Source organism: Salvia hispanica, chromosome 1 (genome assembly GCF_029641045.1).
Source record: "Salvia hispanica isolate PSC_SH4W2 chromosome 1, Shi_PSC_v1, whole genome shotgun sequence".
Lineage (NCBI taxonomy): Eukaryota > Viridiplantae > Streptophyta > Magnoliopsida > Lamiales > Lamiaceae > Salvia > Salvia hispanica.
In genome coordinates, this window is record NC_142692.1 from 2,543,663 (window position 1) to 2,566,400 (window position 22,738).

General features: G+C 33.1%; 1 protein-coding gene and 3 long non-coding RNA genes across 4 annotated transcripts; all 4 read right to left on the bottom strand.

Annotated features, from left to right (window-relative positions):
• Nucleotides 1–10,154: 10,154 nt before the first annotated feature.
• Nucleotides 10,155–11,659, bottom strand: LOC125223805 (uncharacterized). The gene is made up of 3 exons (XR_007176782.2): nucleotides 11,532–11,659; nucleotides 10,840–10,904; nucleotides 10,155–10,411 (listed from the first exon to the last, which is right to left on the bottom strand). It is a non-coding gene; the product is annotated as an uncharacterized LOC125223805 (long non-coding RNA).
• A 521-nt stretch (nucleotides 11,660–12,180) lies between these two features.
• LOC148933071 (uncharacterized) lies at nucleotides 12,181–12,750 on the bottom strand. The gene is made up of 2 exons (XR_016135561.1): nucleotides 12,538–12,750; nucleotides 12,181–12,400 (listed from the first exon to the last, which is right to left on the bottom strand). It is a non-coding gene; the product is annotated as an uncharacterized LOC148933071 (long non-coding RNA).
• A 3,113-nt stretch (nucleotides 12,751–15,863) lies between these two features.
• On the bottom strand, nucleotides 15,864–16,297 carry LOC148933072 (uncharacterized). Its single transcript, XR_016136113.1, has 2 exons — nucleotides 16,200–16,297; nucleotides 15,864–16,089 (listed from the first exon to the last, which is right to left on the bottom strand). It is a non-coding gene; the product is annotated as an uncharacterized LOC148933072 (long non-coding RNA).
• A 3,207-nt stretch (nucleotides 16,298–19,504) lies between these two features.
• On the bottom strand, nucleotides 19,505–22,718 carry LOC125218944 (uncharacterized). The gene is made up of 2 exons (XM_048120759.2): nucleotides 20,034–22,718; nucleotides 19,505–19,947 (listed from the first exon to the last, which is right to left on the bottom strand). The coding sequence occupies exons 1-2, from the start codon at nucleotides 22,678–22,680 to the stop codon at nucleotides 19,595–19,597; spliced, it is 3,000 nt and encodes a 999-aa protein (XP_047976716.2). The 5' UTR covers nucleotides 22,681–22,718; the 3' UTR covers nucleotides 19,505–19,594.
• Nucleotides 22,719–22,738: the final 20 nt, after the last annotated feature.

A 22,738-nucleotide genomic window follows, 5' to 3' on the forward strand; every position in this document is an offset into this window, starting at 1 on the left:
ATTGGTAAATTAGTAAACATATATAAATTTAAAAAAAGTGCATCACAATACCGATCTACAGTTGTTTCTTTGCCTTTAAAGAAGCAACTATATACCGGTATATCACTGGAGGTAAAGTTATGACAAATATTTAAACAACAACATTAATCCTCCTACAGTTTAATGTAAGGGATTTTTTATTAGGTATTTGAGATATTATATTAGAATATTAATATCAAATTAAAAATAGAGTCAAGATGTTTGACAAAAGAAAATAATAAGAAAAATTTCAGTTAGTCAGGAGATTTTCGGGCAATTAAAAAATCAAACGTTTAGAAATAATATATTCAAACTTTGTTTTCCTGTATTTATATATTTTAACATCATAAAATTACATATATAAAACAGAAAAGGTTGGTTGGAAACATGAGTGTAGGGCTAACGGCAGCATTCGCAATCTCCGCTTCTGTCAAGTCGAGGAATCCGAGGATGACAACATCCACGACCACTGGGGCACACAAAACGTCCATAACTTCTGATCATCTTCTCACCTTCTTTATCTGAACAAAATCAGGGTAATTAATTACTCCCTCCGTCCCAGATAATTTGTGATACTTTGACCCGTCACGGATTTTAAGAAATCTAATGGAAAGTGAGTTGAAAAAGTTGGTGGGACGTGGGTCCTACTTTTAAAGTATTAGTTTTATACTCCCTCCGTCCCGGCTAAGATGACACATTGCTTAGCCGGCACGGGATTTTAGGAGTTGTTGGTTAAAGTGTTTAATTGAAGAGAGAGAATATGGGTGTAAGTATTAAAGTAGAGAGATAAAGAAAGATGGATATTTTAAATGGAGTGAGAACAAAGTGGTTGAGTGTATTAATTGGAGAGAGAAAGTTACCAAAAAAGGAAATGTGTTATCTTAGTTGGGACAAACTAAAAAGGAAAACGTGTCATCTTAAGCGGGACGGATGAAGTAATAAAATGTGAGTAGGAATGAGTTAGTAGAATATGAGGTCCACTACCAAAAATGGTAAAAGTGAAGTGGGACAAATTATATGGAACGACCCGAAATAGAATACTGGGTCAAATTATGTGGGACGGAGGGAGTAATAATCATTCCTTCAAAAATATTTTTTTAAGTTTGAATCCTATCTCTAGTGTCAAAGAAAAGAAGTGCTTACGTGGAAATGGATGGAGTTGTCGAGCGACTGCAAATTGTGAGGAAATGAGAAGAGCCATAACTAAGAAAAAAGCCATAGTTTCGACCCTTTTGGAAACCATTTGTGGATTTGTAGAAAACCTAAAAAAGCAATGTTATATAATTAGACCACACGTAATTACTGGAGCAACTAATTAAAATTCAATGTGTTTTTCGAGTATTGATATAGAATGTGTGGTCTTATTAGGCAGTCTATGTGTGGATCCAGAGAAAGATATTTCATGTAAAAAATAAATGTCGATTATAAATTTATTATAATGCATTCTTTAAGTAAAAACTTTTATTTTATGAAATAGACTCTACTAGCCATTAAAACTAATTTCACTATTTTTTTCTTCCAAATCCTCTTACTTTACTAGTTTTTCTTTTTCTTTTTCTTATTTTACTAATTTTGTATTAAAATTTGTGCCGTTTCAAGTTTCTGTTTTAGAAAATAGAGGGAGTATAACTTTCCAAACAATTCATTTTCTAGGAAGACATTAATTTGAAGCGAGTCAAAGAAAGAATTCTTAATAAGAAAACGATGGGAGTAGTTAGCGGGAAATTTCCATGCGTGTGTTATGATTATGAAATATTATGATACAAAAATTATACATGTACTACTCATTTTGATATAAAAGGAATAAGCACCTTATAGGAGTATTAATAATTGATGATCTGGGTTGATTATTATCTTATGACGGAGAGAAGCAAATTTTAGTATTCAATGGGGTAACTGTAACGTATTGACATTCAAAGTATAAATTTTGATTAGAAAAAGATGGGAGTACTTTGTGGGAAACTAGATGATGAATTTCTACCATTCCCTATTAATTATTAACCAAGAAGTAGTCAAAGTCATTTTTGAAGTAGTCAAATCCATTTTTTATTGGTAAATTAATAAACATAAAGTTTGAAAAAATGCATCACAATAGTGATGGTCATTTGACTTCAATTTGTTTACCGATATACGGTTGCTTCTTTAAATGAGTAAATATTTTTCTAGCAAAAAAAGAAACAATACCTCTATGTCAAACTACGATGGAATAGAACGAAGATAGGAATAAAATAAAGATAAGAATGAAATGAGGAATAAAATAAAGATATGAATGAAATAACAATTTATTTGCATTTTCTTTACATTTTTATCTAGTTCTCCCCTTCACTTTATCGTACTACACAAATTAATGATTAGAATAGAAATGTGAATCACATCCCATTATCTCTAATATTTTATTTTCTCTCTTTTATATACTTTCATGCTTTATTACCTATCCAATTAATTTATTATATTTCGTGTTCAATCGAAATGTATCACTTATGATTAAGAATATCAATTGGGTCATCTTTCTCGATTTCAAACTATTCGATTGAGTTAGTCGAGCTTTCTTTACTTTAGGCTAAAATGAGTTGATCTTAACCATAACCCCTCAATTCTTTGGGTTGCGAGTCCTTCAGATCAGAAAGGTTTCAATAAAATTTTAAATCTCCCATCTTTCGTTGACGGAAAATAGTCTTACATTTGAACGTCAAAGATTTTAATGCAAAATTAGAAATTGAAGGATAGAAAATTAGGAGAAAAAATGTTTAAAGTATTGTAAGTAGAAAAATAAAATTACTTTATTACAGAGAAATTTATCTTAATAGATAAAAAGTAATTTGATGGACAAACTTTATCTTCCTTTATTATATGGGATATTGACATCTAATATCACGAAACTTTCAAAAAGTTGGTTTTTTCCCACGAACTTTAAAATTGGCAAATAATATCACGAACTTTACCTCCAGTTTGTTTTTTTCCCACGAATGAAAAAATTCATGTTATTTAAATAGATTGAAAAACAATTTTGGAGGGTCTGCTTCAAGAAAAACTATTTTCAAAGATTGAAAAACTTGAAGCTCTCAAAATTGTTGTCGAGAAATTATGAAAACAAATCCGTATCATAATATTATTTGTGTGAATTTTTTCATTCTTGGAAAAAAACAAACTGGGGGTAAAGTTCATGATATTATTTGCCAATTTTAAAGTTCGTTGGAAAAAACCAACTTTTTGAAAGTTTTGTGATATTAGATGCCAATATCCTTTATTATATTTATTTATTTTAACAGCATAAAATTACATAAAACAGAAAATGTTGGTTGGAAACATGAGTGTTGGGCTATCAGCAGCATTGGCAATCGCCGCCAGAGGCAAAACAACATCCTCTGGCGCACACAAAACGTGCATAACTTCTGATCATCTTCTCACCTTCTTTATCTGAATAAAATCAGGGTAATTAATTAATAATCATTCCTTCAAAAATATTTTTTTTAAGTTTGAATCCTATCTCTAGTTCAAAGAAAAGAAGTACTTACATGGAAATGGATGGAGTTGCCGAGCGTCTGCAACTTGTGAGGAAATGAGAAGAGCCATAACTAATAAAAGAGCCATAGTTTTGACCCTTAAGGAAACCATTTGTGGAATTGTAGAATACCTAAAGCAATGTATTGGGGTTTTATATAATTAGACCACCCGTCAAAATTCAAGAAGCAACTGTTTAGGACGTTAGGCAGTCTATGTGTGGATCCGGTGTAATATATTTCATGTTAAAAATAAACGTCGATTATAAATTTATTATAGTACTTTATTTCCTAAAAATAGTAGTAATTCTTTCATTTTAGTATGTTTCCTAAAAGTAAAAACTTTTATTTTAAGAAATAGACTCTATGAATCACTAATACTAATTTCACCTTTATTTTTCTCCCTGGCTTTCTTACTTTACTATTTTTTTCTTTTTCTTACTTCTTCCGTCTCAAGTTACTTGAGTCGTATTTCTTTTTGAGTTGTCTTAAGTTACTTGAGTCATTACTATTTCTTTTACTTTATTTTCTCTCATCCCTATTACTTTATTCTCTCTTCTACTTTATTTTACTTTATTTAACTAATTAAACACAACTTTCTTAAATCTTGTGCCGAAAAAATACCGAAAATAACGTGAGACAGAGGGAGTAATTTTTACTAATTTTATATTAAAATTTGGGTTGTTTCAAAGTTCCTGTTTAATGAAATAAAGGGAGTATAACTTTTCAAAGTTCCTGTTTTAGGAAATAAAGAGGGTATAACTTTTCAAACAATTGATTTTCTTGGAGGACATTAATTTGAAGCGATTGAAAGAAAGAGTTCTTAATGAGAAAACGATGAAATTTCCATGCGCGGGTTTTAATACATAATTGATAAAGTAAGAAAGAAAATGAAAAAAATGAATAAAGTAAGAGAGATGAAGAGAAAAAATAGTGAAGATAGTGTTAGTGGATTGTGGAGTCTACGTCCAAAAGTAAAAAGATTCTAAAGTTTCTATTTTTAAGAGATGAGACTAAAATGGAAAGAGTTGCTATTTTTAAAATATGGAGTAGTAAAGAATAGTGAGTTGAAAAAGTTAGTGCAATATGTAGTAAACTTTTTTATATTGATTTTATAATAATATGTGAGTGAAGTGAATTAGTGGAATGTGGTACCTACTTACCGTTTACGGTAGAAGTGAAATGTGACTCTTTTATGAGACCGACCAAAGTGGAAAAATGTGACTCTTATTGTGAGACTGAGGGAATACTATATACTCCATCTGTCCACAATTTATAGTCCTATTTTTATTCGACACGAATTTTAAGAAATTGTTTGAATTTGTAAAGAAAAAATGGGAAATGAGTTAGTGGTAAGTGAACCCTCTTTTATACATTGATTTTTTTTTAATAAAATGAGAGTGTGATAAGTTAGATGAATGTTACCTAAAATAGAAAAAGTTAAATGAGATTTTAAATTATTGACTAGCAAAATGAGACATTTTTTCATGAACGGGGAAACATATATAATTTAATTTTCAAGTATTGATATAGAATGTGTGGTCTTAGGCAGTCTGTGTGGATCTAGGGAAAGATAATTCATGTAAAAAATAAACGACGACTATAAACTTATTATAGTACATCCAATGTTTTCTAAAAAGAATAATTTTTTTATTTCAAGAAATAGACTTTACAAACCATTAGCACTAGTTCAACTATTTTCTCTCTCTAGTTAATTATATTAAACAATTCATTTTCTTGGAAGACATTAATTTAAAGTGAGTCAACGAAAGATACTTAATAAGAAAGCGATTGGAGTAGTTAGAGGAAAATTTCCATGCGCGTGTTATAAAATTTGAGTGATGAATTTATATACGTTCCCATTAATGTGTGGTTTTTGTATCTGAACAAGAATGTATACGCTGATATTATAATTTATATGCGTATTACGTGCACCATATATTGTAAAAATAAGATGATTCAAATATTTTGTGTATTTTTCAAATTTTCGAACATATAATTTTTGTTTTTAAATTAACATATTAATGAACATTGTATTTTTAAATTATTCTCATATTAATTTAATCAGGATGGATAAATAAAATTTCACTTGCAAATTATAAGAAGTAAGAAAGAATTAAAATAAAATGAGATGAGACTCCGCAATTTGTTTTGGGCTAGCCTATAAGGCCATAATGATTATAAAATATTGAACTTACATGGATTTTCTTTTGGGCTGGGCTAGCCCATCAGGTCATATTGCATATAATATATTGAACTTATGAATTTTCTTGACAACTATATTCTTGTAATAAAAAAATGATCGTCTTTTATGAAATTAAAATATTTAATTTTGTATTATATACATAAATTAGTAAGAGCATCTCCAATGGCAATAGGCTAGCAATAGCATAACCAAAAACTCCTCCTACCACATCATTTAGGACTAGAAACTCCTCACGCCACATCATCAGGACAAGAATTAATTAAAATACAAAAAATTACATAATTAATTAAAATACCTAAAAAAAATAGTATAAAAAAACCGCTAGCCGGTCGCTAGCCGATTTTGGAGGTTGCAATGGAGGCTAGCCGAAATCGCGCTAGCCGGTCGCAATGGAGGCTAGCGGATAGGCTAGCCTCCATTGGAGATGCTTTGTTCCAACATAAACTTACATAATAATCCATAAATTACATTGTGAGGGTAAAGATTTGATATAAAAGGGATAAGTACCTTATTGATTATTAAAATTTGATGATAGAAGGGTTGAGGTGTGTGATCAAATAATAACTAAGTTATTGTAATAACTAATTGCTAATATCAATTTTGTATGTTTAAAATATCAAAACAAATACATAAATTTATCAATCTTCTTGTATTGATAAACTTATGTCTTTGTGTTGATATTTAAATTTACATGTATATTGATATAATTATGTCTTTGTGTTGATAATTTTAATATACAGAATTGAAAGTTATTAGTTATTACTATAAATTCGTTAGCACACTAACGCAACACGAGGGGTTGATATTTAAGCAGAAATTTTGATTAGAATACGATGGGAGTACCTTGTGGGAAACTACCTAGATGATGAATTTCTACAATTCCCCGTTAATTATTAACCAAGAAGTAATCAAAGTCATTTTTGAAGAAATAGTCAATGTCATTATTTATTGGTAAATTAATAAACATAAATTTTAAAAAAGTGCATAACAATAGTGATAGTCATTTGACTTCAATTTGTGTGCCGATTTACGTTGCCTCTTTGCCTTCAAAGAAGCAACCGTATCCGGTATATCGCTAGAGGTAAAGTTTTAAACAGCAGCATTAATCTTTCTACAGTTTAATGTAAGGGATTTTTTATTAGGTGTTAAGAATATTAAAATTATTTTGCAAACACTAAAAATCTTAAGATCAAATTAAAAATGGAGTCAAGATGTTTAACAAAAGAAATAATAAGAAAACTTTCAGTTAGTCAGGAGATTTTGGGGCAGTTGTAAATCATAAATTCAACGTTTCAAAATATTCGAACTTTATTTTCCTTTATTATACTCTACATTTAATTATTTTAACAGCATAAAATGACATATATAAAACAGAAAAGATTGGTCGGAAATGTGAGTGTTGGGCTAACGACAGCATTGGCAATCTCCGCGGGGTTGGTCTAAGCCAGGTTTTTGAGGATAACAACATCCTCTGGGGCACTTAAATGACTCAGGATGAATACGTGCATAACTTGTGATCATCTTCTCACCTTCTTTATCTGAATTAAATCATGTAATTAATTAATAATCATTCCTTCAAAATAATTTAAGTTTGAATCCTATCTCTAGTTCAAAGAAAAGAAGTGCTTACATGGAAATGGATGGAGTTGTCGAGCGTCTGCAACTTGTGAGGAAATGAGAAGAGCCATAACTAAGAAAAGAGCCATAGTTTTGACCCTCAAGGAAACCATTTGTGGATTTTTGGATAACCTAAAGCATGTATTGGGGATTTATATAATTAGACCACCCGTTAAAATTCAAGAAGCAACTATTATTTTTTTTGAAGTCTCAAAAGTTATCAAAATAATTATTAAAATCATCAATTAAAATAAGAGAAATATAAAGTAAGAGAAAGAAATCATGGGAAGTCCATATTTCAAGTAAATCACTTATTAGGTGTTTTTGCATTATTTTTCAAGTTTTTTACAACTACAAAGCACCACAACTCATGAAGTTTGTACATGTCCATGTTTCAATTAAATCACATACTTGGGTATATTCAAAATTATACTCCATCTATATCAGCTAAGTAAGTCGTGTTATTTTTTAGGATGTCCAAATAATTTGAATCTATTTTTGGCAAAAGAGTAAAATGTCTTAGTATTCTTATTTTGCCACTCTCATACTTTATTTTGCATCAGATGAGAAGATCGAACTAAAAAGAAAAGAACCATGATTTCAATTATTGTGGAAACGAATTGTGGATTTATTGAAAACCTAAAGAAATGAAGCTAGTATTTAATTTGTCCCAAAACTGAGCAACCATGTTATTATATGCAAGCTGAAGAGGCGCAGACGCGCAGTGATGGAACTACATATATGGTGGATAGCATAGCAATTTTGTAATTTTATAATCCTTTGATATTTTTATGTTAAAATTATAATTTTTTTTATAAATATTACTCTATCCGAGAATTTAATAACTAGGAGTATAAATTTAAGTTAGTTAAATTTGAGAATATTTTAGTTAGTAGTAGTAATTTAATATATTTTGTTCATTTCTTTATAAGAGAGAAATATTATGATACAAAAATTATACATGTACTAATCATTTTGTTAAAAGGAATAAGTACCTTATAGGAGTATTAATATTTGATGATAGGGGTTGATTATCATCTTATGAGTACTGAGAGAAGCAAATTTTAGTTTTCGATGGGGTAACTGTATCCTATTGATATTTAAGTAAAAATTTTGATTAGAAAAAGATGGGAGTACTTTGTGGGAAACTAGATGATGAATTTCTACCATTCCCTATAAATTATTAACCAAGAACTAGTCAAATCATTTTTGAATAAGTAGTCAAAGTCATTTTTTATTGGTAAATTAATAAACATAATATTTTTAAAAATGCATCACATTAGTGATAGTCATTTGACTTCAATTTGTTTACTGATATACACGGTTGCTTCTTTAAATGAGTAAATTTTTTTCTAGCAAAAAAATATAAAACAATACCTCTATGTTTTTCTACAATGGAATATAATGAATGTAGGAATAAAATAAAGATATGAATGAAATGACAATTTATTTGCATTTTCTTTACATGTTCATCTTGTTCTCCCCTTCACTCTATCGTACCACACAAATTAATAAATAGAATAGAAGTACGAATCACATTCCATTATCTCTAAACATTTATTCTCTCTACTTTATATACTTTTATACTCTATTAACATGTTAAATTTTATGTTCAAACGAAATGCATCACTTAATATTAAATACAATAGGTATAAGCTCTTCATCTACTATTATATTGTTGTACTTATCATCAAGAATATCACTCCGATCATCTTTCTCGATTTCAAACTATTCGGTCGATCGAGCTTTCTTTATTTTAGGCTAAAATGGGTTGATCTTAACCATAACCCCTCAATTCTTTGGGTTGCGAGTCCGGCATTTCCGAATGGTTTCAATAAAATCTTAACATCTCCCATCTTCATTGACGGAAAATAGTCTTAAAACTGAACGTCAAAGATTTTAATGCAAAATTAGAAATTGAGGGATAGAAAATTATGAGAAAAAATGTTAAAGTATAGTAAATAGAAAAATAAAATTACTTTATTACAGAGAAATTTACCTAAATAAATAAAAAGTAATTTTGATGGACGAACTAATGAAAAAAAATATAACGAAATGAGGTAATGATTTGATCTTAACCATAATGTTTGAAACTAAAATATAAAATCACACATTTTCAATTTTTGTAATTGTTCCATAGTGGTTAAAATCAAAATAACTATGTCAAAATCAAATATGCTATGACAATAAAATCATGTCAGTTTAAATATATTGATATATTTTAATTAATATTAAATACATAATGACATCGTTTCTAAAAAACATCGGTTTTTTTTTATATCATTAATTGATTTTGCTAATGAGTTTTAATTTTAATCATTGTGAAAAAGATTAAAAACATTAAAAAGTTTATATCGTGTTGTCTCAAATGAAGACGTTTAACTTCGAATTGCATAAATTAGTGTCGTTTAATGTATAACTTACATATATATTTACATTGCTAGAGGTAAAGTTCTGACAAATATTTAGCAGCAAAGTTTATAGTTGTAACCCCCCAATTAAGCAGAATATAACTTACATATATATTTACATTGCTAGAGGTAAAGTTCTGACAAATATTTAGCAGCAAAGTTTATAGTTGTAACCCCCCAATTAAGCAGAATAGAGATGTCACTAAAACCTACCTACATTCTTATATGATAAATATTAATTGAAAAGTTCAGCTGATTTCAAAATAAAATTTCGAAATAGACAACACCTCCACTTCAAGTTTGAATTCAACTCCAACATAGCTTTTTTTCAAGTCCTTACTTCTATATAAACCTAATAAAAAAAAATGCCAACAACGAAGATATCTTGCCAACAAGACGACGTATTCAAAAGCTTTACAGTCAACCTTTCTATACATACCAAAATATTTGTTTATACAATCTAACAACTCACTAGCCAACTAGGTCCCTAAGTTTCAAACTGGTTGTTTTCTTCCTTTTACAAAATAGTAGCTAGGATATTTAATTGGTAGCATCCAAACCCAAGTTTAAGGATGATCTAAGCAAAAATCCACATAACATCGTGGTCACCATTAAATCCACACCAACAGCTAGTCTTCACCCAGTTTGATCTCCAGCACCTGAAACCATTTGAAAAATATTTGGGTTGAGTGCCAGAAAACACTCAGTGGGTATTACATTCGTTCAAACATACTTTCATGCTTAAAAATAAACAACGATAAACACACTTTATAACAAAGTTTACCCTTCTTCATTGGATAAGAGACTCAATGTGATCACATGAATACTTTACGGTTACTTATCTAGACATTTAGTCACAAAGTAAACCGTCTATGCTTGAAATTCGGAATTCCTCTTGCCTGAAGTCTCAAATATCCAATCATTTTGTAAACAATGTTATAAACACAGTTAACATGTTCACATGGCATTTTAAAACATGGTTTTGAGTTATAGAAAAACCCAATCATTTTGTAAACAATGTTATAAACACAGTTAACATGTTCACATGGCATTTTAAAACATGGTTTTGAGTTATAGAAAAACCCACCTTGACGATCTCAGAGTACAGTGCAATATGTGTGAAAAGTTCCTATCCTGCCAGCTCGTCTCGACCTACAAAGTTTGTAATTCTAACTTAGAATTCTAGTGTAGGTCCATAAATGACATAAGTTAGGAATTTCCTAGTAGATGGGATCATTTGCAGCTAAGCTTGTCTCGAACTGCGGAAGAGATATTGACAAACTAAGTCAAGCTACTGACTTGATTTGAGAGTTTAGAGTATTCAAAAAGAATCAAAAGAAAATGAAAAGGGATTTACTTCTTTATTATAGAACCCAGTGAACTCTTAAAATGGAGTCAAATTATAAATTTTATTTTTTGGCATAACAAAACTATTCCCTTCATTTTTTGTAACTTTCGACAGCAAAACGGTAAATCAAACAATATCAAAATGAAGACCCGAGACAAGATTCTCGAAGCCTATCAGAATAGGTTCAACGTGATATAAAAATACACGAAAAATCCATGATTTCACATAAGGAAAGGGTTGAACAGGTTGCTGCGTCGCACAGCGGCGACCTTTCCCCTTTCTTTCCCAAAATTTTAGACCAAAATCCAGAAACAGGGAATACTTATCTAACCTATACAGCAAGAGGAAGAATTGTGGTACAAATTTCATGGGATTTAACTAATTTGTTTGGCAAAACGATGACCACTTTGTGAAGAAATTATAATCCATACCTCTTAATCTTTCTTTTTCTTCCCCTTCTCCTTTTCTCCTTCTTTTTCTAAGGTTTTGATTCTGATCTCTCTACTAAACACTCACGTCTCTACATATGTACACTCAGTACACTAATCTAAGTTAGAGGCCTTCCAAATGTTTAAAACTAATTGGTAGCTTGAGATAAGTTTGAGCAATTTCTATAGTTAATATAAAATTGGGCCTAAGGTTTAGAATAAATAAGAATTAGATCAAATGGGCTTCAGTTGCAACATAAATCAGGCCCAATTATCATGAAAGAAACTTTAGTCAATCCCAACAATTCTTCCTTAAATCTAAATTCTACCTTCCAACAAAGATCCTCAACTAAGGTCATGACTTTTCTTATGAATGAGATGTCTCTAAATGCATAGAACTTAACCAAAAAAAATTATACTTTGGTTCTAAGTTGACAAAATTTTCTTACTATATAGTATTTTAAATACTATATTTTCCGGAGTGTTACAATATTTCTACAGTTTAATGTAAAGGGATTTTTTATTAGGTGTTTGAGAATATTAAAATTATTTTGCAAACATTAAAATCTTAATCAAATTAAATATGGAGTCAATATGTTTGACAAAAAAATAATAAGAAAACTTTCAGTAATTGTAAATCATAAACCCAACGTTTAGAAATATTCGAACTTTATTTTCCTTTATTATATTTATTTATTTTAACAGTATAAAATTACATAAAACAGAAAATGTAACGTGAGTGATGAGCTAACGGCAGCAATGGCAATCTCCGGCTCGTTGTTGCTGGACATCGCGAGGAGAACAACATCCTCTGGGGCACTTATGTGACTCCATACGTGCATAACTTCTGATCATCTTCTCACCTTCTTTATCTGAATAAAATCATAATAACCATCCTTCAAAGTAATTTAAGTTTGAATCCTATCTATTCCTTCAAGTTCCACCAATCTAGTTCAAAGAATTACCTGAGAAATTTTGATTAATACTTCAAAGAAAAAGAAGTGCTTACATGGAAATGGATGGAGTTGTCGAGCGTCTGCAACTTGTGAAGAAATGAGAAGAGCCATAACTAAGAAAAGAGCAATAGTTTCGACTCTTTTGGAAACCATTTGTGGATTTGTAGAAATCCTAAGGAATAAGTACCTTATTGGAGTATTAATAATTGATGATAGGGGTTGATTATTATCTTATGACTGAGAGAAGCAAATTTTAGTTTTGAATGGGGTAACTTAACGTATTCATATTTAAGTATAAATTTTGATTAGAAAAAGATGGGGAGTACTTTGTGGGAAACTAGATGATGAATTTCTACCATTCCCCATTAATTATTAACCAAGAAGTAGTCAAAGTCATTTTTGAAGAAGTAGTCAAAGTCATTTTTCATTGGTAAATTAATAAACATAAATTTTATAAAAATGCATCACAATAGTAATAGTCATTTGACTTCAATTTGTTTACCGATAGACGGTTGCTTCTTTAAATGAGTAAATTTTTTTCTAGCAAAAAAATATAAAACAATACCTCTATCTCTTTATATGACGGAATAGAATAAAGGTATTAATAAAATAAAGATATGAATTAATTTGCATTTTCTTTACATTTTTATCTAGTTTTCCACTTCACTTTATTGTACTACACAAATTAATGAATAGAATAGAAGTACGAATCACATTCCATTATCTCTAATATTTTATTCTCTTACTTTATATACTTTCATACTTATTATCTATCCAATTAACTTGTTAAATTTCGTGTTCAAACGAAATGTATCATTTAATATTAAATACATTAGGTATAAGCTCTTCGTCTACTATAATAATGTTGTACTTGGGGCATCCACAATGGGACGTCCTAAGCGACGCCCTATGCATCGCCAAGTCAGCATTTCATCCTCCTCCTATTCCACCTGCAGTGGGCGGACTATAGCCCGCCCTAAGCGACGCCCTAAGCATTTCACTATTTTGTATTTATATTTTTATTATGTTTGCAAATGTAAATAAAAATATTAAACAAATAAAAACAACACAATTTTTAGAAATTCTAATTTTACTTAATTAAAAAAAAAAGTTACAAAATAAGAAATAAAAAAAAACTGAAAATACAAAAAAAGGAGGCTAGTCTAAAGAAGTCCCAACTTGCGGCTGAGGCCATCGATCATCCGCTGGATGCCCTCGATTTGAGCCGGGTTGGTCGCCTGCATGAGGGTGTTGTGCGCGTCCAACAACGTCCGGTAGTCGGAGGAGGCCGCCAAATCCGCGTACGCATGGGCCGCGGTCGAAGTCGCAGACGGCGTTGAACTCGGGGTCGGCGACGGGGCTTGCTCAGGCGGCGCGACGGAGGAGGATGTGGCCTTGCCCTTGCCCTTGGCAGCCTTGACGCCGGGAGGACATCGGTGTGCCGGAACTCTCATCCTCGAACACCGGACTGTTGAGGTCCATCGGAGACGCGCCGCTGTCGCTACTTGTATAATCATTGAAGGTGCGCTTCGACGCCCTTCTCCTCGTCGCCGTCGATTGGGGAATCACACCACCAATGAACTTTTACTTGTCCCTCAAGAGCGCCCAGGACTGGTAGTGCTTGAAATCGCCGTACAATGAAATGTACGACTGCATCGCTTTGTCCCGCACATCCGCGAGACTCTCGCCACTGGCCTGCTCCCTCTCGCACTTCTCGTACTCCGACGCGAACAAATTTACCTGCTTCTTTATTTGATCCCAGTGCTTGCGGAGCTGCTCCCTGTGGCGCTTGTACGCGTTCGCCGGCTTGGCCTCATTGTATTTCTCGTCGATGCGCTCCCAATATGCAGTCACCCTCTGGTTGTTGGCGTACACCGGATCCTCCGAAACATCAATCCAACATCTCGTCAAGACGATGGATTCGGGGTCGGAGTAGTTCGTCCTGCCCGGGGCGAACTCTTCACACACCTCCGTTGTAGGCAACTTCTGGGCTCGTGTCTTTGTCCGCTTCTTCTTGGTGGCGGACCCGGAAGTGGCGGCGGCGGCGGGCCGGTCGCGAGGTGAGGCGGCGGCGGAGGGGCGGTGTGGAGACGGCTCCAAATCGGACAGCCCGTATGAGTCGGTGGAAAAGTCGGGATCGTACTCGGCGTTGGTGTCGAATGACCGGTATTCGTCGGGTTCTGTACCCGGCCATCGTGCACCACCGAACATCGGACTATTCGGATAATCTCCGGATCCATTTTGCTTGAAAATGTAGTGAATTTGATGGTAGTGAAGTGAGAAAAATGAAGTGTGAATGAAGTGAATTTGATACATATAGGTTTTGAAAATTTAATAAAATTAAAAAAAAAAAAAAACTAAACCGCGTCGCATCGTCCGTGACCCATCGTCCGCCTCGTCCACAGTGGCGGACGATGCGACGGACGACATCGTCCGTCACATCGTCCGCCCCATTGCGGAGGCCCTTATGATCAAGAATATCACTCGGATCATGTTTCTCGATTTCAATCTATTCGGTCGAGTTAGTCGAGCTTTCTTTACTTTAGGCTAAAATGAGTTGATTTTAACCATAATCCCTCAATTCATTGGGTTGCTGCGTCTGGTAGGTCAAAATGGTTTCAATAAAATCTAACATTTCCATCTTCATAGATGGAAAATAGTATTAAAATTGAACGTAAAAGATTTTAATGCAAAATTAGAAATTGAGGGATAATTAAGAGAAAAAATGTTTAAAATCTAGTAAATAGAAAAATAAAATTACTTTATTACAGAGAAATTTACCTAAATAGATAAAAAGTAATTTTGATGGACGAACTAATGAAAAAAACATAATGAAATGAGGTATGATTTGATCTTAACCAAAACTAAAATATAAAATCACACATTTTCAACTTTTGTAATTGTTCCATAGTGGTTAAATCAAAATAATTATGTCAAAATCAAATATACTATGACAATAAAATCATGTCAGTTTAAATATATTGATATATTTTAATTAATATTAAAAACATAATGACATCGTTTGTGAAAAAACAGCGGTTTTTGTTTTCACATAATTAATTGATTTTTCTAATTAGTTTCAATTTCAATCATTGTGAAAATGTTTATAAACATTAAAAAGTTTATATCGTGTCGTCTCAAATGAAGACTTTTAACTTCGAATTGCATAAATTAATATCGTTTAATATATAACTTTACATATATATTTACATCGCTAGAGGTAAAGTTCTGATAAATATTTAACAGCAACGTTTAAGGGATTTTTTATTAGGGGTTTGAGAATATTAAAATTATTTTGCAAACATTAAAATCTTAAAATCTCAAATTAAAAATAATTAGTCAGGAGATTTTCGGGCAATTGTGAATCATAAATCCAACGTTTAGAAATATTCGAACTTTATTTTCCTTTATTATATTTATTTAATTTAGCAGCATAAAATTACATAAAATTAACAGAATAGGTTGGTTGGCAACGTGAGTGTTGGGCTATCAGCAGCATTGGCAATCTCCGGCTCGTTGGCGGCCAGGGGGAGGATAACAACATCCTCTCGGGCACTCGAATCCAGTACGTGCATAACTTCTGATCATCTTCTCACCTTCTTTATCTGAATTAAATCATGTAATTAATTAATAATCATTCTTTCAAAATTTGAATCCTATCACTACTTCAAAGAATTACCTCAGAAATTTTGATTCAAAGAAAAGAAGTGCTTACGTGAAAATCGATTGAGTTGTCGAGCGTCTGCAACTTGTGAGGAAATGAGAAGAGCCATAACTAAGAAAAGGGCCATAGTTTTGACCCTTTTGGAAACCATTTGTGAATTTGTAGAAAACCTAAAGCAATGTATTGGGGATTTATATAATTAGACCACTTGTAAAAATTCAAGAAGCAACTAATTAAAATTCAAGAAGCAACTGTGTAGGACTTTAGCAGACTATGTGTGGATCCGGCCAAAGTCCTAAAAACAGTAGTAATTCTTTTATTTTAGTCTGTTTCCTAAAAGAAAAAAGTTTTATTTTAAGAAATAGACTCTACGAATCACTTACACTAATTTCACTTTTTTTTTCTCCCCAGTTTTCTTACTCTATTTTACTCCTTCCGTTTCTTTATAGTTGAGTCATTTTATTATTTCGGAAAGTTTCTTCATAGTTAAGTCGTTTCCTTATATGGTAACTTTTTTCTCTCTCTTACTTTACTTTCTCTTACTTTATTCACTTTATACTTTATTCTCTCTACCTTTCCTCTCTCTTACTTTTTTATCTATTTATTTAACACACCTAACATTCATTTTTAAAACTCCGTGCCGAAAAGTTCCGCCTCAACTACGAAGAAATGGAGGAAGTAATTTTTTTCTTTTTCTTACTCCTTCCTTCTCAAGTGTCGTATTCCTTTTTGAGTTGCCCCAAGTTACTTGAGTTATTTCTATTTCTTTTACTTTTCTCTCGTCTCTCTTACTTTATTCTCTCTTCTACTTTATTTTACGTTATTTAACTAATTAAACACAATTTTCTAAAATTTCGTGCCGAAAAAAATGCCTAAAATAACGTGAGACGAATGGAATAATTTTTACTAATTTTATATTAAAATTTGGGTTGTTTCAAAGTTCCTGTTTAAGGAAATAAAGGGAGTATAACTTTTCAAAGTTCCTGTTTTAGGAAATAAAGAGGGTATAACTTTTCAAACAATTGATTTTCTTGGAGGACATTAAAGAGTTCTTAATGAGAAAACGATGGGAGTAGTTAGCGAGAAATTTCCATACGCGTGTTATGAAATTTGAGTGATGAGTTTATATACGTCTCCATTAATCTGTGGTTTTTATATGTGAACAATATATATTGTATAAATAAGATGATTCAAATATTTTGTGCAATTTTCAAATTTTTGCAAATGTAATTTTTAATTTTAAATGAACATATCTATGAACATCGTATTTTTAAATTATTCTCATATTAATTTAATCAGGATGGATAAATAAAAATTCACTTGCAAATTATAAGAATTAAGAAAGAATTAAAATAAAAAGAGATGAGACTCCCCATTTTGTTTTGGGCTAGCCTATATGGCCATAATGATTATAAAATATTGAACTCACATGGATTATCTTTTGGGCTAACCCATCAGGTAGTGCATATAATATATTGAACTTATGATTTTTCTTGATAACTATATTCTTGTAATAAAAAAATGATCGCTTTTTCTCAAATTAAAATATTTAACTTTGTACTCTTAGATACATAAATAAGTAATGTTCCAACATAAACTTACAGAATAATCTATAAATTCCATTGTGAGGGTAAAGATTTGATAATTAGTACTACTCCACTTTACGTTAATTATTTTCTTCGATTTTCATGCAAGAAATTTGTTTAGACCATCTCCAACCTAGCGGTGCCCAAGGTTCAGGACCGGCGGTTACGGTACGGAATCGCCGGTTCCGATTTTAGAAATTATTAAACCGGAACTGAACCGCGAGGGTGTTTCGCGGTTACGGTTCCGAACCGGCAGTTTTTCGAACGTTTTTCACAGTTCCGAACCGCCGATTTTTTGCGGTTCCGGCACGGTTTCAGTTTGTAAAATTTTGAACTTGAACCGAACCATGGTTCAAAAATCAACGGTTTCGGTTCGGGTAAATTCTCACGGTTTCGGTTCGAGACCGTAACCGGCGGTTACGGTTTCGGTTTTAACCGTCGATTCGGTAAACCTTGGGCAGGTCTACTCCAACCATCTACACCAAACTCAAACTCATTTTTGAGTATACGTTACACCAAAAAGTAGTTTTACTCCAACTATTTACACAAAATTTACACCATTTTTGGTTTTTGTCTCACAGAATATTTGCAGTAACACCATATTTGGTGTTGTTTCAAAAAAAACACTAAAAATGGGTTTGAGTTTGGTGGATGGTTGGAGAAGATTTCTACCTCAAAACTCATTTATGGAGTACGGTTGGAGATGGTCTTACCCAACAAGAAAATAATGAGAAACTTTACGATTAATCAGGAAAATTCAATCAATTTTCAGGCAATTCCAAAATTAATCAATCTTGGGCTATATTTGATTCGGGCCAATCGTAAAACAACTAATTTATTCAAAAAAAAAAAAATCGTTCCTTTAGAAATAAATGGACTTTGTGGGCTGAATATACCACAACGCCAATTTGGGCACTCAAAACGTGCATCAATATCCATCACCCATGGATGCAACCAGCAAAGGTGCATGTGACTCCAAATAAAAAAAGAGTAAAAATTGAATGGTACGGACATAATGTCTAGTATTGTCTTCAAGTAATTACAATTACAGAGAGAGAGAGAAATTGAGGAGATAAGTGGTTTATACAGTTATGATTTGGTTAAACACCCTATGGACAATATGGATCACAGAATTTTTATTCCTGAAAAATGTGATAGAAGCCCCGAATTTTAAAGTGTTTAAAACATCACCAAATTAGTCATTAATTTTAATTTGGACTGTTACTAAATAGTGTCCCGGTACACCGTACTTGTTAAGTTTAAAATGTCAAAAAACACTTAACTAAAATCGTTCAATGTTTGTGACGATAATACGAAGGGATTTAAATAAAATACTCTTGAACAAGTGCTCCAAATACGATTAATTTGATATATTAATATAAGTCAGAAATGAAAGTGGACCAATACAAATTAATGTGCAAAGGAACCAATCTCAGCAAAGAAGGATTATTCCAATCTATATGAACGTTTTTTTTTTTGGTACTAAACCTCTAGACAAAAAATTAAGAGCATCAGTAATACGGATTTGGGATTTGGATCCCCTGTTGTGGCTCCAGGCATAGCAGGGGCTGCTATTACACACAACATTATATTTAATAATAAATTATAATATTAAAATATTATTTAAAATAGTAAATTTTTTTTGTTTTAAAAAACGATTGTGTGCAAGAGCAGCTCCTGCTGTGCTTCAAGCACAACAAAATATAACAGGGGATCCAAACCCTTAGTAGTTAGTACACATAAATCTCGAAACAATAACTGCAAGATCAATATACGAATGTTCTACTCAAAATCACTACAAAATAAAAGGAGTCAATATAAACATAGATACAAATAAGGCTTAAAAAAGAAAACTACTAGCTAATTTAGTTCACACACATCCAAAGAAAAAGGTTGTAGTTGAGCTAGAATGTCAGCCAACTCGTTTTCAACAAGAGTAATTGGCATTCTATCTATTGGATTCTCCTTTGAGCATGACACTCCAATACTCAAAATCCTACCAATAAACTCCATCTTCAAACCTCCTATCTCTAATTGTGGATCAATTATATCCATTAACCCATGTGATAAAGCAGAGCTCACATATTTGTGGAGATTTACCTCACCACCAAACAAATCATTTGTTGGTCTTTTATTTGTGAACATCTCTAGAAGGATGATCCCGAAACTATACACATCCCCTTGCATAGAAATCGAGCCAAACGTGCCATATTCTGCACAAAAATTATAAGAAAAAGAGTTAGATCCAAGCTAAAAAGTCATCATTTAGTAAATTCGAATATATCATTCAAGAATATACCTGGAGGGACATAGCCTAAGGTACCCTTGATCCCAAAGGAACTCGTGTTGCTTTCATACGTCGAAGAAAGTATGTTTGAGGCAATCTTAGCTAATCCGAAATCCCCAACACAAGCAACCATGTCATGATCTAAGAGAATGTTGCTCGGCTTCAAATCACCATGGATAATAGACGAGCCACTACCAAAGTGAAGGTATTTAATCCCATGAGCAATATCTAAGGCAATGTTAAGCCTCTGTATTATGCTAAGACTCTTCAAATCTTCACCACTTTCTTCCTTATTGTTGTGAAGCCATTTGTCTAGACTCCCGTTGACTTTGAATTCATACACCAATGCTTTGAAATCATTGCCTTTGAAGTCTACACCATCACATACACTTACAAGTTTCACCAAATTCCTATGCCTTATGCCTCCCAATGCTCTGCACTCTGCCATGAATGTCTTTGAGGCCCCTCTGACATCAAGATTAAGCACTTTGACTGCTACAACTATGCCTTTCTCATCATCGAGAACAGCTTTGTAAACCGACCCGAATTTCCCAGAACCAACCATGTTACTCTCAGAGAATCCATTTGTTGCTTTGAGGAGATCTGCATAAGAAAGTCTCAATAACTGGCCACCAATAGCATCCTCCGATGAACCAACGGGACGAGGATTTTCTTTTGTTTTCTTGCACTTGAGAAATACTACAATCACAATGCACAATCCTCCAATAACCACTATTGGAATCAAGATCTTCCACAAAGTAGACAATTTTGCCTTGGAAGATTCCACTCCTTTGCAAGGAGGGAACTTCAACTCTTCAATTCCGCCACAAAAACCTTGGTTTCCATCAAGAGAAATTGAACTTAAGTTCGTAAAAACTCCTCTTGATGGAACTTCTCCTTGTAGCCTATTGAAGGACAAGTTGAGCTTCTCAAGCTTCAAATTCTCCAAAAACGAGGGAATTGATCCAGACAGATTGTTCCGCGAAAGATCCAACTCTAGCAAGCCCATCAAAGAACTCATTCCTGCAGGAATCTCACCTTGAAGAAGATTCTCATCGAGGTAGAGGCGTTGCAAGCTAACGCAACTACTCAAAGAGGTGGGAATCACTCCCGACAGTCTATTGCTAGACAAGTCCAAAGCCGCGAGATTTCTCAAAGAGCCAACTTCACTTGGAATAGAGCCCTCAAGCGCATTGTGAGAAAGATTAAGCACAATGGAAAGAGACGAAAGTCTCATGATTTCTCGAGGGATCAAACCAGTGAACTTGTTTCCCGAGAGGTCTAACTCTAGCAAGCTGGAGAAGCTGCCAAGACTAGAAGGCACATTTCCAGAAAGCTCATTCCCATTCAGCTGGATTCGACTCAAAAGAGTCATGTTTCCAAACAACGATGGCAGTTCGCCTCGAAATCCATTCCTTCCCATAAAAAGGTTATGCAACTTCGAGAGCTTTGACATTGACACGGGAATTTGGCCATCGAGAAGATTGTTAGACAGATCAACCACATCAAGATTGACAAGATTTCCAATTCCTAAAGGAATGCTTCCATGTATCTGATTCTTGTGTATGTCAAACATATTCACAAGAACAGACAAATTGGCTAAGGATTCCGGCAAAGAACCACTCAACATGTTCTCACTAACATCGAAACGCTCTAACTTGGTTGAATTTGTCAGTGATGAAATGAAGCTCATGTCATCTTCAATCAAGTTTGAATGTAAAAAGAAATCTTGAATTAAGGGAAGCCTCTCAAGGTTTGGTATGGGTCCAGTGAATTGATTAGTGGACAACACAATCCACTCAATCAGGGAAGCATTAGAAATGAAACTAGGGATGGGCCCACTAAATAAGTTTCCCTCAAGAAGTAAAACAGCAATGTTAGGAAGTGTGACATCAATACTAGGAATAACTCCTTCAAGACTATTAACAGAGACATCAAAATATATAATACTAGATATGTTAAACAGAGCATGAGGAATGCTACCAGTGAGGTTATTTTCACTCAATTGAAGAAATTCAAGGCCGGGGAGGCGGCCGAGTGACTCGGGAATCTCCCCGGAGAAATTGCATGATCCTAAAGACAGCCTTTGGAGGGTAGTTATGTTACCAATGGAGGAAGGGATAAGCCCGGAAAAGTGGTTTCTTGAAAAGGATATTATTTCGAGTTTTGGCAAGAAGCCGAGTTCATTAGGTATGGCTCCGGAAAGAGAATTCAATGTGAAATCAAGCCGCACGAGACTGGTGCAGTTGTAGATATTTTTTGGTATTTCACCTATGAAGGAGTTGTTTCTTATATCAAGAAGCTGAAGGTTGGTTAAGAGAGTGATTTGTGGGGGGATTGGGCCGCGGAAAGAGTTATCTCTGAGGGTGATATTGGTGAGAAGAGAGAGGTTACCTATGTGCGGGGAGAGGCTTCCGACGAGGCCTAGAGAGGGCAAGGTTATGGCGACGACTCTGTTGTCGCGGCATTGGATGCCTCTCCAGCTGCAGAAGGGGAGTGTTTGGTTCCATGAAGAGAGAGCTCCTCGTGGATCTTGGAGGCTGGATTTGATGGCTAGTAGTGAGAGTTGGTCTGTTTGGTTGGTGGAACATGTTGTAGGTGGAAGAAGGGTGAGGAAGAGGAAGAGTGATAGAGGAAGAAATGTCATCAAGTTTGCCATGCTTGTGGTAAGAGGATAAAGATGTGGGATTCATGTTCATAGTTGAAAATTTATATTT